Raw genomic sequence first — 14217 nt, forward strand, 5'->3', positions numbered from 1 at the left:
CCCACAACAGACTCTGGAGCTTATTCCACTCATTCACCACTCTCCAAGTAAAAAACCTAGCTCTAACACCCTTAATCGTTGAATCGTTTAAGAGGACGTCCTGGTTTCTTTTTCCCAATGGCTTGTACTTTAAGGCTTGTTTTGGTAATCTTTCTGTTTTCATTCTCTGAACGTGATCCATCCATTTATGTTTATATTTTTTAATTTTTATTTATTTATTTTTATTGCTGGTTCTTGGTTTAATTCTTTCATAATTTCTTCATTTCTTTCGTGATCAAATAGGGTATACTTTGCAGTTTTTCTCATAAACTTCATTTCTGCTGTTGTTAATCTTTGTTTGTTCTTAGCACATTTAAATAACCAACACTCAAAAATCCACTTTACATAGAAGCTAACAACTGTCTGCCCCTTCCTGGATACACTAATCACATGTCTTCCAGACGGTTCCTTATCATTCTCAGTTTATAGAAAACCCACACAGACAGGGAGATATTTATAGAAACAATCACACTCTCACCAATCCCAACAGTATGGTATCCTAAAAATGCTAACCACAGAGTGAGAGCAATTTGTTCCAATGACAATGCTCTTACTGCTGAACTCGCTCAATGTTCCCACACCTAGAGTGCTCAACAAACATCAAATTGGCTACTCTTATCCGTTCACCCAAGGACAGCATCTCTCCCTTATCACATCCAGAAGTCTACAAGATAACCTGTTTGTGTGATCAAGCTTATTACGGTTAAACAGGAAGAACTGTGGACATCTGTATCAGTGAACACAAAAGATACATCCGGCACTATCGCTATGGCAAGTCAGGTCTAGCAGACCATGCTTTGGATACCCTTGCACACAGGATCAACTGGAAGAAAACTAAAGTATTGCACAGAAGCTTTTACAAGAGAGAGAGAGAGAGTCTTAGAATCAACAGAAGAAAGCCTTGAAACTTACTCCAAACCTGAACAAGTATGGTTATATAAATTTGCTTAAGATTTGGGAAACAGTCATATTAAGGCATAATTAATACTTGCTATTTCTCATCCAATGGTTTTTTTTTTTTTTTTTTAAACATAGAGGGTGCCTAATTAGAGCTGTTTTCTCGCACACTGTGACGAACTGTTTTTTTCCCCCTGAAGATGCTGGTTAGAATATCAGCAAAATATCAGCAATAAGTCAATAAATAATTATTTACTTATCAGCCTATGTTCTAATATATACCGTGAAAATTAATCAACAACTGGATATCAATATCCCCAAATATATCCAGTGGGAACTTGTGGAAAAAAAATTTGTCAAATACACTTATTTGAAAAAATCATTAAGGGAGGTGGTAAAAGAGAACCTACCAGTTCAGTGATAATCCCTATAATTTTGACTCTTAGTTTATTTTTATTTTGATCTGTCGAAAATGATAAATTTAGCAAAATTCTTACCGCAGTTGAAGAGCTTAAATCATCGATTGAGAAAAGATCTTCTGGTAACATGAAAAATAAAAACATTTATCTTAAATACAGAATCTATTTAGATTTTATATTTAAGATGACAATCTATTTAAGATGACATTTCAAAGAAGTGATATGAAAAACAAAACAAACGAATGGGCTTTGGAAGCACTAATGAAGGTAAGAGAGAATTCTCTTGATGATATTTCAACAGGATATGCTTTGTCTAATTCTACTAATAATCGACAGAAAATGTTCAAAACAAAGGAACAGAAGAAATGTCACTCTGTGCAAGCTCAAAAAAAGGAAGCAATCCTCTAGAGCAGGGGTCTTCAATGCATAGCCAATGGGCCACAGGTAGCCAGTGGAGCTCTTTGACGTGGCCTGCCGGCCATTTTGAAAAAAAAAAAAAAAAAAAAAAAAAATACTGAATATTAAAATGCGATTAAATAAAAAATAATTTCGATGAAGCCCGCGGCCCACTAAGCTATACTGCGGTATTAGAATTGTAAGATGCTTTCCAGATTCACAAGGAATGCTGTGCATTTAATACTTTACATAAAATCCCATAAAAATAAATATTAAATAGACACGCTTCTTCAACCATCTACCAGCGCCAAGGGGTACTTAAGTACTAGTACTAACGTCGCAGGTAGATAGCTGAAGCAGTAGTTCGTTCAAGTGTGCTGTCTAGTGCCTTCCAGATACATCTTGAAGGTTCTCGATACTTTGTTATTTTCATATAAATACAAGAGGATCTGATCCACAGTCAGTCAGTTAGTCGTGAACAGTGTGATATTCGTGTATAAGCGCACGCAGGTTTGTTGTGTCAGCCATAGCTTATTGTGGTTTTATATTGCCAGACTTTTTTCATTCATGTGAGACATATTCAGTGGATAATAACTGTTAGACGGCCATTTTGAATCATTTTTTGGGTTCGCCTTCCACCACTATGGCATCTACGAGTAAAAGGCGTAAATTAAGTGATTCTTGTCGGGTTTTTAATGAAAACTGGACCAATTTGTACTTTTTTTGTGCCGATAGACTATAAGCCAGTGTGTTTAATTTGTTGCGAGTCAGTGTCAGTCTCAAAAGAATACAATACAAAATGACACTATGAGACAAAGCATGCATCCAATTTCGATCACCTTCAAGGGTGGCTTTGTGTGGACAAAGTGAACATCTTGAAACTGATTTAAAAGGCAGAGGGAAGAAAGTGAAGCGTGCGTCAAAGTAAGTTATGTAACAGCTGAAAAAATTACTAAAAATTCAAAAGCCTTCTTGAACGGCGAGTTTGTGAAAGATTATCTCATTGCTGCTGGGGATATTCTGTGCCCAAACAATAAGGAATTGTTTAAAAAACAGAGTTGTCTGGGGTAACTGTAGCACGACATGTCAAAGAACTTGCTAATGACATTGAAGGAACTTTAAAAAAAAACGGTCATCCAAATTTAAGTCATATTTACTTGCTTTAGATGAGAGCACAGATGTGAAGGATACAGCACAACTGGCTATCCTTGTCCATGGCATTGATCAACAATTCAATGTGACAGAAGAACTGCTAGCACTTGTATCTATGAAGGGAATAATGAAAGGCACTGATATTCTTGAAGCCACCAAGAAAATGCTCCAATGTTTCGACCTCAGCTTAATCAACCTCGAGGGTGTGGTAACTGATGGTGCCCCTACTATAGTGGGAAAGAATGAACGGTTTGTTGTGCTGCTATGGAAAGAACTGTAACGAGAAGGAAAAGATTTCTTCCATTACCACTGTTTAATACACCAAGAGAATTTGTACGCGAAAACTATTGGATTTGTGAATGTCATGAAAGTTATTGTGACTGTCGTCAACATTATTAGGGCAAGAGGATTGAATCATCGTCAATTCCAAGAGTTTTTACCCAAGAGTGTGAAGCAGATCACGGCAATGTGGTTTATTATACTGATGTGTGTTGGTTGAGCAGAGGGAAGGTTCTTGAAAGAGTCTTTGACTTAAGGAGCAAAATACAGCAGTTCATGCAAACCAAGGGGAATCCGATTGCTGAATTTAACAATCCGAAGTGGATGACAGACTTTGCGTTTGTGATTGACATCTCGTTGCATATGAATGTCCTAAATATGCAGCTACAATCCAAAGATCAACTGATGAACACTCTGTCTGATCAATCAAAGCTTTTGTGGCCAAGGGTCAAACTTTGGGAGCCACAACTGGCAAAAAAAGACAACTCGTTTTCAGCTTCTCCCTGAGTCAAACTGTTTGTCTCTTGATGAATACGCTACAAAATTAGCTGTGTTGCAAAGTGAGTTCAAAGAGAGATTTAATGATTTTTGTAACCAACAGTCTTCTTTAGATTTATTTTCAATGCCATTCAGTGTCAATGCTGCTGAAATGCCAGGCTAAGTATAAATGGAGCTTCTTGAACTCCAAAACAACTCTTCTTTAGAAAAATTATTCAATGTGCCCTTGCTTACATTTTACAAAGACTACATTTCTGAGGACACATTCCCTAATCTTTGCCGGCATGCTTTGAAGATGTGCACTTTGTTAGAAAGCACATATTATGTGAGCAGCTCTTCTCCAGAATGAAGCATGTGAAGTCCAAGACAAGAACTCAGATTACGGACCAGCATCTCAAGAATACTCTGCGCATAGCGACTTCCAACATTGATATAGAAAGTTTTTTTACCTTGGGTATAATATATGTTAAAGATACCAAGCTATTTTAAACCTGGGTCTGGGTAGTGGCCCCTTGCCTTTAATGCATAGCATCATACATCTCCTCAAGGAGATGAGCTTTGCATTAAGGGTAAATATTAAGAAGAGTGATCAGAGCTTATTCCACCTTTACCACAAGTTGCCTTAGACTTGCACTACTTGCAAACGCAAACTTGACTTACTTGTCTGTTTGCTTACTTGGGAAAATGGATTAAAACTAGGTTACAAATAGCTTGGTATCTTTAACTTCCAACATTGATGCCAACATTGACAAGCTGGTCAAGGAAAAACATTGCCAAGTTGCCGATTCACATTGTAAAAAATGAATGTTTTCTTCATTAAATTATCTTTTTAGAAGTATTGATTGTATTTACTTATCATGAACCCAACTCCTACTTATGCTCTTAAAGCTGAGTTTGTTTATTTTTATAAGATTTTATCTAAAGTATCAAATGCACAGCATTCCTTATGAATCTGGAAAGCATCTTACAATTCTAAATACTGCAGTATAGCTTAGTGGTCTGCAGGCTTCATTGAAATTTTTAATGCGGCCCAAACTGTCTGAAAGATTGAAGACCCCTGCTCTAGAGTATTAGAGCAATCCTCTACAATATTATTCAGTGGTGCACTCAAGAAATTAATCAATATTTAAATTATCCATCACTGCCTAGAAATGACAGCCCATTTCTGTGGTAGAAACCATGTGGACCTAACTTCAGCTTCTGAGTGAACTGGCTTTGAGACATTCAAGTGCACAAGCTTCATCAGTTGAAAGTGAAAAAATATTTAGTACTGGTGGTATAAGCCTAGAAATGGACTATGTCCTGAAAATGAGAAACTCAGATGTTTTTGTATTACAATTTAAAGGTGTATAATTTTGGTTATGCTTTTGTAAAATTATGTTTGTCTTTTTTCCATCTATACTGTATTAAAAAGGTATTAAATTTGAATTCCCTCATTTGAATAAAATACATTAACCTGCATTTTTTTGTAAATTATATTCTCTAAATCAATCAAAATGAAGTGCAGTAACAGCAGTCAACTCGGAAAGCATTTCCTTATACATTTCAGTATATGAAAACAATCGATGAATTTGTTGGTATGGATGCTTACCTTTAGAAGAAATGACGAAGTAATAAAACTGATTATCAAATAATAGCCAATTAAGTTGATTGCCAATTAATCAGTACATCCTTAATATTAATGAAAGTATCAAATCAAAACAGCCTCACCTTCCCACTCAGCTGGAAGTTCTTGTTCAAAATTTTCAGCATCTTTTGGTATAAACCACCGAACAGGATGCCGTTTTCCTTTTTGTGGTTCTAATAGAATATTAAAATTAACAAATAATTTGCATAAAAATGTATATATAAATTAATTTATATTACTAAATTAAAATAATGAAAATATTAATAAAATCTTAAACTAAATAATGTCAAACTGAAGAATTTTAGTTGAAATACAGTTAACCCTTTAACAATGTTGGGGGTTAGGGGTGCCATCTATCCCTGCCTCCCCACCACCACCACCAGGTTGTTCAAAAATCCACATATAACTTTTCATTCTCCAAAAACTTTACTAATAGTCTATATTGTTGACCTGAAGCCTTACCAATAACCTAAGTCGATTAACACATATTTTGTTATATGTATCATATGCTATATTCTTACAATAAAATAGGCTAGAGAAAAGAAAATCTTATTAAGAAAATCATAAGGAAGAGAAATACATTTACAGTACTACACTGCATTTATCAATACTGTAAGTTTACATGTCTGTTTACAAGATGAACTGTCTGCCAGTACCTCCATCAATATTGTCTTATATGATACATAACACTGTAGATGTTTTATGTATTACTAACACTAGACATCAAAAATGAAAAGATAATGTGAAAAAGAAATTCATATTTATTTACAGGTATAATGATTCATGCATTGATAATGAAGCAGCAGCAAAAGTTTGCTTTATAGTAGCCTAGTGTAATCGATACACTTGCTTCACGGTAGCCTAGCATATACACTAATGAATGAATTGTTATAAAATTTTTGTTTTTATACTAGTTAATTAAATTTAACTAATTAATAACAGTTAATTTTATGCAGTGATGATTTAATACTGCATCTTTACGTTTATTTACATTTCTCTTGACTGTGAATGGTGCCATGTAGTGTTTGTGTGCATAAGTTTTGATAAATCTTAACTTTTTATAAGAAATCTATATATATTTTATGGTAATAAATGATAAAATAGACTAGTATCTACATCAAATATATCTACATATATTTTATGAATTCAAGATATACTTATTAATTTTTTTTGATATTTCTAGGCTATGCAGATCATTTCCATCGCCCTTTTATGACCGTTTACAAACAGTCATAAAAAGGGGATGCAACAAAGCTAATTATCATGTTGTTTCCATTTAACTAATTTTTGTGCATTTATTTTGCATTATTATAATATTTTGAACCACATTAAAAATTATTCTAATTTTGTGAATGTTCCAAATAACAGCTTCCTTATAATTCATATTACATTATTATTATTATTATTATTATTTGTGACACCTCCAAGGAGTCTGAAGACTCGTCGCGGGAGGACGCCTACAACTGTCTCAACCACTACACCGAACTTCTACTATGAATCATCTCCATCAACGGCATCTACCGCCCACCTCCACCACTACCACAGCTAGTATTTTTTGTCTATAAATTACGTGTGTTCTGAAGGGCCGATTTGTCTGTATGCGGGATGAAAAATCCAAATTTCCGGGAGAAAAAACCCTGCTGCCTCCGTATGAGATCGGCTAACTCACCTTCGATTGAAATCGTCCAGATAAAGATTCCTCCTGTCGCAACGAGAATCGAACTTAGGCCTATTCCAATCGAAGGGTGCAATGTACCGTTGTTCTTCCAATTGCGCTACGGTGGCGCTTCGAAGAACAACGGTACATTGCGATTTATACATTTATGAATTTACATGGTTATATAACGTACATAGATTTAGATGACGCTTATTCATATTTGGTGATAATTATATTCTATGCAATAAATTATTATTAGAATTGCAAATAATTCAACACATTTTCTTTGATTATTCTAATTTTTTGATTCAAAAGTGTACCTCCTTATCTCTGCTGGTTAGTGAACTTCTGTGTTGTCTTCAAACTCTTAAAACCCTTCACCTCGACAATAAGCACAAAAAACTACAGATCTAATTAACTCCTTTTGAACTACATGTCTCAGATTGATCCTTGGATACACTTGGATGGACCGTGTCATTAACACTGCTGTGCTAAATCTGGCTAAGTAAGAATCATTTGTCAATATAGTCAAAAAACTACAACTCCGATGGCTTAGACATCAACTCAGACATCCTGAAGTCTCATCCTTGTTGGAATCCCTCATCCTGTACAAACCAGAAGATGGCAATCACAGTAGAGAAAGACCATGCAAACAATTTTGGCAATATATGTGAAACCATCAATAGGATAAACTGTAAAACTCCATCTGACATCTAACAATTAGCTCAAGAAAGAGACTTGGAAGACCATAATTTGCAATCTTTAATTTTTAATGTAAATCTCGTTTCCATTTTCGCATTGTATCATATTATGAATAAACTACGATGATGATCTAACCCTCCCCATTTTCCTTACTTTTTCCAGTATAGCTCCGCCATGATATATGTAGTCTCCCTTCTGCAGATCCTAAATTTCAAAAACTTACACTAGCATTTTTAGTAATAAATAATCCTCCCAAGCTTCACATTATCTGCAAACAATAAAATATCTCTATAATCCCAGTAACAATATCATTAACAAAAAAGGACATGTATAATGCTATGCATTAAGGGAAGGGCCACTATCCAGACCAGTTTCAACCTTTATTGAGGTCTCATCAGCAGGAGCCAGACCCAGAGGTGGTGATACTAAGGTGGAAGTAATGCAGAAGTCACATCACCATATATATCAGTTGCCAAAAGGTGTCAACACCTTATTATTAATATTCTTTTGTTTGCTTACACTTGGATAAAGGATTAAACCAAATATATAATTGGTAGCATAGCCAAGTGAAAAAACTTCCATCAACCATCTCTAATCCAGAGAATCTTAATAATGTGTTGACACCTTTTGGCAACTGGTATATGATGTTGAAAGTTGAAAGTCGGTATATGATGTTGAGAGTGGTATATGATGATATGACTTCTGCATTACTTCCACCTTAGTATCACCACATCTGGGTCAGGCTCCCACTGACAAGACCTCTAGGTTGAAACCGGTTGGACACCTGGGTGGTGGATAGCAATGCTGTAGCCAATGAAGTTTACTGAGGCACAGCCATTGCTGCTATCCAGGTGTGTGTGGGGGGGGGGGAATAATGGATGGTAATGCTGTAGCCCATGAAGCTAACTGAGGCAAGGCTGTTGCTGTTACTCCTCAGGCAAAATCCGAGCAGCTCTGCTCAGTGGTGGGGTAAGCCTGCCATTGGATAGAGCCAATGCCGAAAGTTCTTCATGGTGACGGGGTGAGCCTGTTACCAAGAGGAACAATGCCGAGTTTTTGATTCTTCGGGTTAGGTTGCTAGGCGATCTAGGGGATCGCACGAGTTTTTGGAGATTGACCTGCACTTAAACAGTCAATAAAGGTCAAAACCGGTCTGGGTAGTGGTCCTTCCCTTAATGTTTGCTTACACTTACATGTCTGCAAGGAGATGTGCTTTACATTATGGGAGATACTAAGGCATGTGATCAGAACTTACTCCACTTTTACCATGAGTTTCCCCAGTCCTGAAAATACTTCAGGTGCAAACTTTGTTCGCTTACACTTGGATAAAGGATTAAACCAAATATATAACTTTATTCACCAATATTTCTCATCAATTTATATAATCTCTGATATCTCTATCAGAAAGCTAATTTCTAATCCAATCTAATTGCCAGATATGCAAATCAGATAAGCCAAACAAAAGTTACAAGATTCTGGAAATATATAAAGCATAACTATCCTAAAGGTTGCAAAATGTTTAGAAGCTACCTATAGAAACTGATGAAAGAGTATCACAAAAATATAAAACTGACAATAAGGATATCCTGGAAGTCAGTAATTACTTTGTAAAATTATTAAAATGATAACATAGCAGGCAAATTATTAAATTTGCTCACCTTCTTTACTGAATGAATAGCATACTCCTCTCCAGTCAACAGTGTGCAGGCATGAATCCCACCATCAGCATGGATATTAGTGAATATCTTTAGATGGTGGATGAACTTCACCCTGCTTACTTGAAGCAGGGTGAAGTAGCTTGAAAAAATGTTTAGTCTCCAGTCCAGGGATTCCAAATCATCTAGTCTTTTGTCTACGTAAGGTACTAATGTAAGGATAAAATGGTAATTTTTATTTAATTATTATTTATTTGGTGTATTCATCTATTCTAAATGTCAAAACTCTAACTAGCATCCTTATAAAATGCTACAGTAAACTACCATTTATTCAACCACTTTCCTGATCGCAACCCATTACTGGAAAGGCACTTTGCATTGCAACCCAAATTTTGTTTTATCATCATAATAAGCCATTTTCTGTCCACTGCTGGATCAAGACCTCCCTCATAGTTCTGCATTCAACTCTATATTCAGCTTTTCTTTCCACCACTGAACTCCAGCCATCTCTTTAACCTCATTCTCCCACTGTCTCTTTGGTCTTCCTGTAAATCTCTATCTCTGGGATACTATTCAGATATCAACTATGTCCATTTTTGAGCGTGTTATTTCTTGTAATAAGACCTGCCCACTGCCATTTGGATCTTTTTCTGATCTAAGTACTGTGCTTTCTATCTAGAATGGTAATACCAAGTAATGATGTTTCCATTTTCCTCTGTGTAATCCTCAACTTGTTGGTCAATGTTTTAGTCAAAGTCCACATTTTGCTTCCATATATCATAACCAGAAGTATACTTGTGTGTCAAATATTTTTCTTTTAAGGCAGATCAAGACATTTCCTTTGAGTGCTTCATGGTGTTTTCCAAAAACTATCCAACCAAATTGAATTCTACATACAATTTTTTCTTCACAGACTCCCTCAACTGTGATCTTTTGTGCTGGATAAACACAGGAGGTTGCTATATCAATTTCCTGGTGTTCCAGTTGAATTTTTTTTTATTTTTTTTTATTTTCCAAAACGCCAATGTATATATTTATTATACATTTTTGTTTTGTCTTTATTTATATTTAATCTTTTTTTTTTTTTTTACTTTCTGCATTTAAGTCACTGGTCATTTGTTGAAGTTTTGCAGAGTTTCCTAAAAGAACAATTCTTTCCCATTTATAACATATATAAAACATGTATAAAATATAAGCAGAAGGTTAATTTTATACATGAATTCATTAATAATTAAATATTGAAGAGAAACATGGCCAAAAAGTGTCAAAAAACAATTGACTTAGGTTCTGTCACAGAATGAAGAAAGTTGTGGAAAGTTCTATAGATTTTTTTTTTTTTTTTACAGAGTGATTACAATGTCGCGTTTAATTAGGCAAACTTCTTGGTTCGCTTAATGTTCCCATATCCATCAAAATGTCGCTACTGATTTTAAAAGTACGAAAACAGGTATAACATGGGACAAGTGAGCTCCCTTGATGAGAGCCACTGACTCCCTGGAAGTATCTACTAATAAGTGTAAGCTTGTGGGACCCATTAAATTAATACCGCGATCCTGATGATGCGCACTTGGAAACACATTGACTTGTGAGCAGTGTTGGGATTTGAAATGCTTACCTGCAGGTATTTCATAATACATGTTTCCAAAATAGTCTTTTCCGACTAAGGTCCCTTTAAGCTGCTTTTTACTTATTGACTGAATAAAGTTCGATATTATTAACTTGAATATACTCCTCGATCCCATGGCTGAAAACTACCGTATAAAGTGGAGTTTGCACTTCTTAAAAGTGTTACGTACTAATAATATTTAAAACATAAGAAGTATCTTTTAAATTTGGCAACAGTTGGAAATAAACGCAATGAAGATCATGCAGCGCACTCTAATGTTATCAAATGTCAATTCGGCAGTTAAAACTTAATAATTCAAAAAATCTAAAAAACAGAAGTAATATCAATTTAGGCCATGGTAAGTGCTTATTTTTGTCACTGTGTAGATGTTAGGATACAACACCAAAAGAAGCATTTCTTTTGAAATTTCCATTGCTACCAAAAACTAGAGGCTAGCCTTCGGCAATAGGGCCGTCATAACTAAGAAACTAAGGCAATACGAGTGGCAAGTTTGGAGGGTAACAAAAACTATCAATTTGTATCTCAACTATACGAGGGTTATTTGAAAAGTTTGGTAAATTTCCAATAGACGGCGACACAATTCGTTCATTCATACCATTGCTGGCATGTCATCTTTTCCATGACCCCTGACAAAATATTAGCCACGAATGACGTGTAGTTCTCGTTTTTGCAAACATTTAAAACGACCGTATGCTCATTTTTCATAAAAATGGAGAAAAACGAGTTTCGTGCAGTAATAAAAAAACTTTTATTTCAGAAGTGGACGGCTGCGCAGATCAAAGCCGAGTTAGATGCAGTTTATGGGGACTCTGCACCAGCATTAAAGACTATTTATTTTTGGATAAATGAGTTTAAACGTGGTCGTAAGTGTCCATCGAAGATGAAGCGCGATCCGGACGCCCGACTGAGACCGACGAATGAAAGTGCGTGAGATTACTGAGATTATAGGCATCTCAACTGAACTGATGTATAATATTCTGCACGAAAAATTGTGCGCAATGGATGCCGCGATTGTTGACTCTCGATCAGAAACGCGGTGTTGTTTGGCGATGTTTAATCGCCAAACAACAGATCCCACAAGCAGATCAAGAAGATTAAGAAGAGAATTTAAAGAACAACACACTAAACCCATGACCGTCATTCAAGGTAGAATAAGGAGAATACAGTGTGATGTTTTGTTAGATACTGGATCCCAAGTTTCGATAATAACCGGATCGCTATTCAAAAGATTAAGATCCAGAGTATCTAACTATGTTACAACACTGAAGAAACCTGTTAAGCTAAGTGGAGTCGCAAACCCAATTATTTATGCTCCAAGAAGATTAAATGTAAACATGTGGTTGCGTGGCTTCGGTTTGAATGTCTTACCTGAGTGCTAATTCTCCCAGAGACCTCTCGAACTAGTGCTCAGATAATACTGGGAACCAACTTCTTAAAAAGTTCGTGGATTCTCATGTAATTACAGTACTCAGGAAGTCTCTTTGATGGGAGTAAAGTAGGCTAAGGGAGATGCTCGGACATTTCGAACTGACAGAGCCAGTGAGAGTAGCAGGAGGAACAATCACAATTATAGAGGTAGTAAACAAGCTGAGGTGAGTGAGAATGCTAGCAGAAAGAAAGAAAATGATCCCTCAGTAATTAGAGACATACAACAAGATGATGTGAAAAAACCTTTCACATCTCAAGTGTAAAGGTGGCCGTAAGTCAAGAGGAAGACATGGAGCTTACAGGAAGTAAAGATAAAGGCAATGGAAATAAACTTTATAGAGAAAGAAAAAGGGAGCAGCGAAAGACGTCCTACACGTTCAGATCACGTGCAGTTATGTACCCTAACTAAACTGCGGAGAATTCAAAAGGCGAAAGGGGGTAACAGAAATGAGCGCACTAATTTTGAAGGAAACAGAGAGGGAGTAAGTCATCAAATGACTAATTATCCAAGGAGTACGTTAAGAGCTAACTCTGACAAATGTGGGTCCAAACAACTATTGCAACGGAAACAGTCCACGTATCGGACTGAGTGCTTTCTTAACTCACAAAAGGCTAAAAAAAAAAAAAACTGAGTATTGTCCACTCCAGAGAGTAGGTAGCACACAGCATACAGATAATGTAAAGAAAAAAACGTATTATCCACATTCATGGCTGATAATTTTTTTGTGAAGGGCCTTTGTAAAATTCGATGTAGCGTAAATTTTCTCCATTTATATTGCATCGACTTTTACAGAGGTCACATCTAGAAAGCTTGCAAAAATAACTTTTGTTTATTATTGCAAATAGAATACTGAAAGCTTATGTATAAAGCCCAAAGGGAATTAGCTTGCTCACTCCCATAAACAAAGAATGTCTAAAATGGTAAAGCCAAAGCCTTGCCATCGGAATGTTATTTAATGTTAGAACTCTGATTGTAGAGTAAGAGAGCTCTTTTGTTTACAAGTTCAGTCAAAGACAACCTTCAAGGTCAGTGGAGAAAGGGACGGCCTGAATCAAACATAGTTCTGCAGTCCAGTAAAACGGATTAAATATGTACTAAAGGGGAGAAAATAGAAGTCGGCGGAAATGTTAGATCAAGAGAGTCACGAGGAGATATTCGGATCCTTAACTCAAGATTCCCTGGAAGACGGAATATAAAACAAGGATCTTCGATCGACAGTTAGGCTAGAACACAGAGAAGTCCGTAGGAGGTAAAAGAGGAGGTCCATCTGCCGAAAGATGCCCAAGATAAAAAATGACGGTCAACAGGAGCGATTAGCCAAGGAGGAACCAAGCCAAGCCGGACCAGATGCTTGCTGCTTTGATGAGTCTGCATATGCTCTGACCGCTAGACCCTTCGCCCGAGCTTCAGGACGCCGGAAGATCGCATTCCAAATCCCACCAAAAGATCTGACTGATGTGCCGGTGCTCCAAGAGCCTCTAAGGAAAGAAAATCCAAAAACCCGAAATGGAAAAGAATCTGAAGACTGAAACGAACTGAGAAGAAGTATGCTAAAGAGAGGAAGAACTAATGTGGGTTAATTGTTATATGTTAATTTTGTATGTGATGTAAGAGGACTATTTTAGATGGACAATTAAGTTTATAGTGATAAGATATATATATATATATATATATATATATATATATATATATATATATATATATATATATATATATATATATATATATGTCAGAGAGTAATTTGATGCAAATTTATAGTTGGAATTATTATGTGTGTATACTAAAGCATAGCTATTTCATAAGAAGTAATTGAGCCAATAATTTAATTGTTAATTGTAAG

The 14217-nt window shown here is 35.8% G+C and overlaps 1 protein-coding gene across 1 annotated transcript in view; it reads right to left on the minus strand.

Annotated features, from left to right (window-relative positions):
- The window catches only part of LOC150095531 (NADH dehydrogenase [ubiquinone] 1 alpha subcomplex assembly factor 2), a 66565-nt gene extending 55413 nt beyond the window's left edge, over positions 1 to 11152 (minus strand). The window contains exons 1-2 of the mRNA XM_090410333.1: positions 10937 to 11152; positions 5391 to 5480 (exon numbers count right to left, since the gene is read on the minus strand). Of these exons, the coding sequence (XP_090266459.1) occupies positions 5391 to 5480; positions 10937 to 11063 (217 nt within the window). The 5' untranslated portion in view covers positions 11064 to 11152. The remainder of the gene's footprint in view (positions 1 to 5390; positions 5481 to 10936) is intronic.
- Positions 11153 to 14217: the final 3065 nt, after the last annotated feature.

Source organism: Typopeltis vanoorti, chromosome 20 (genome assembly GCF_054136105.1).
Source record: "Typopeltis vanoorti isolate ZY-2024b chromosome 20, IOZ_Tvanoo_1.0, whole genome shotgun sequence".
In the NCBI taxonomy this organism is placed as follows: domain Eukaryota; kingdom Metazoa; phylum Arthropoda; class Arachnida; order Uropygi; family Thelyphonidae; genus Typopeltis; species Typopeltis vanoorti.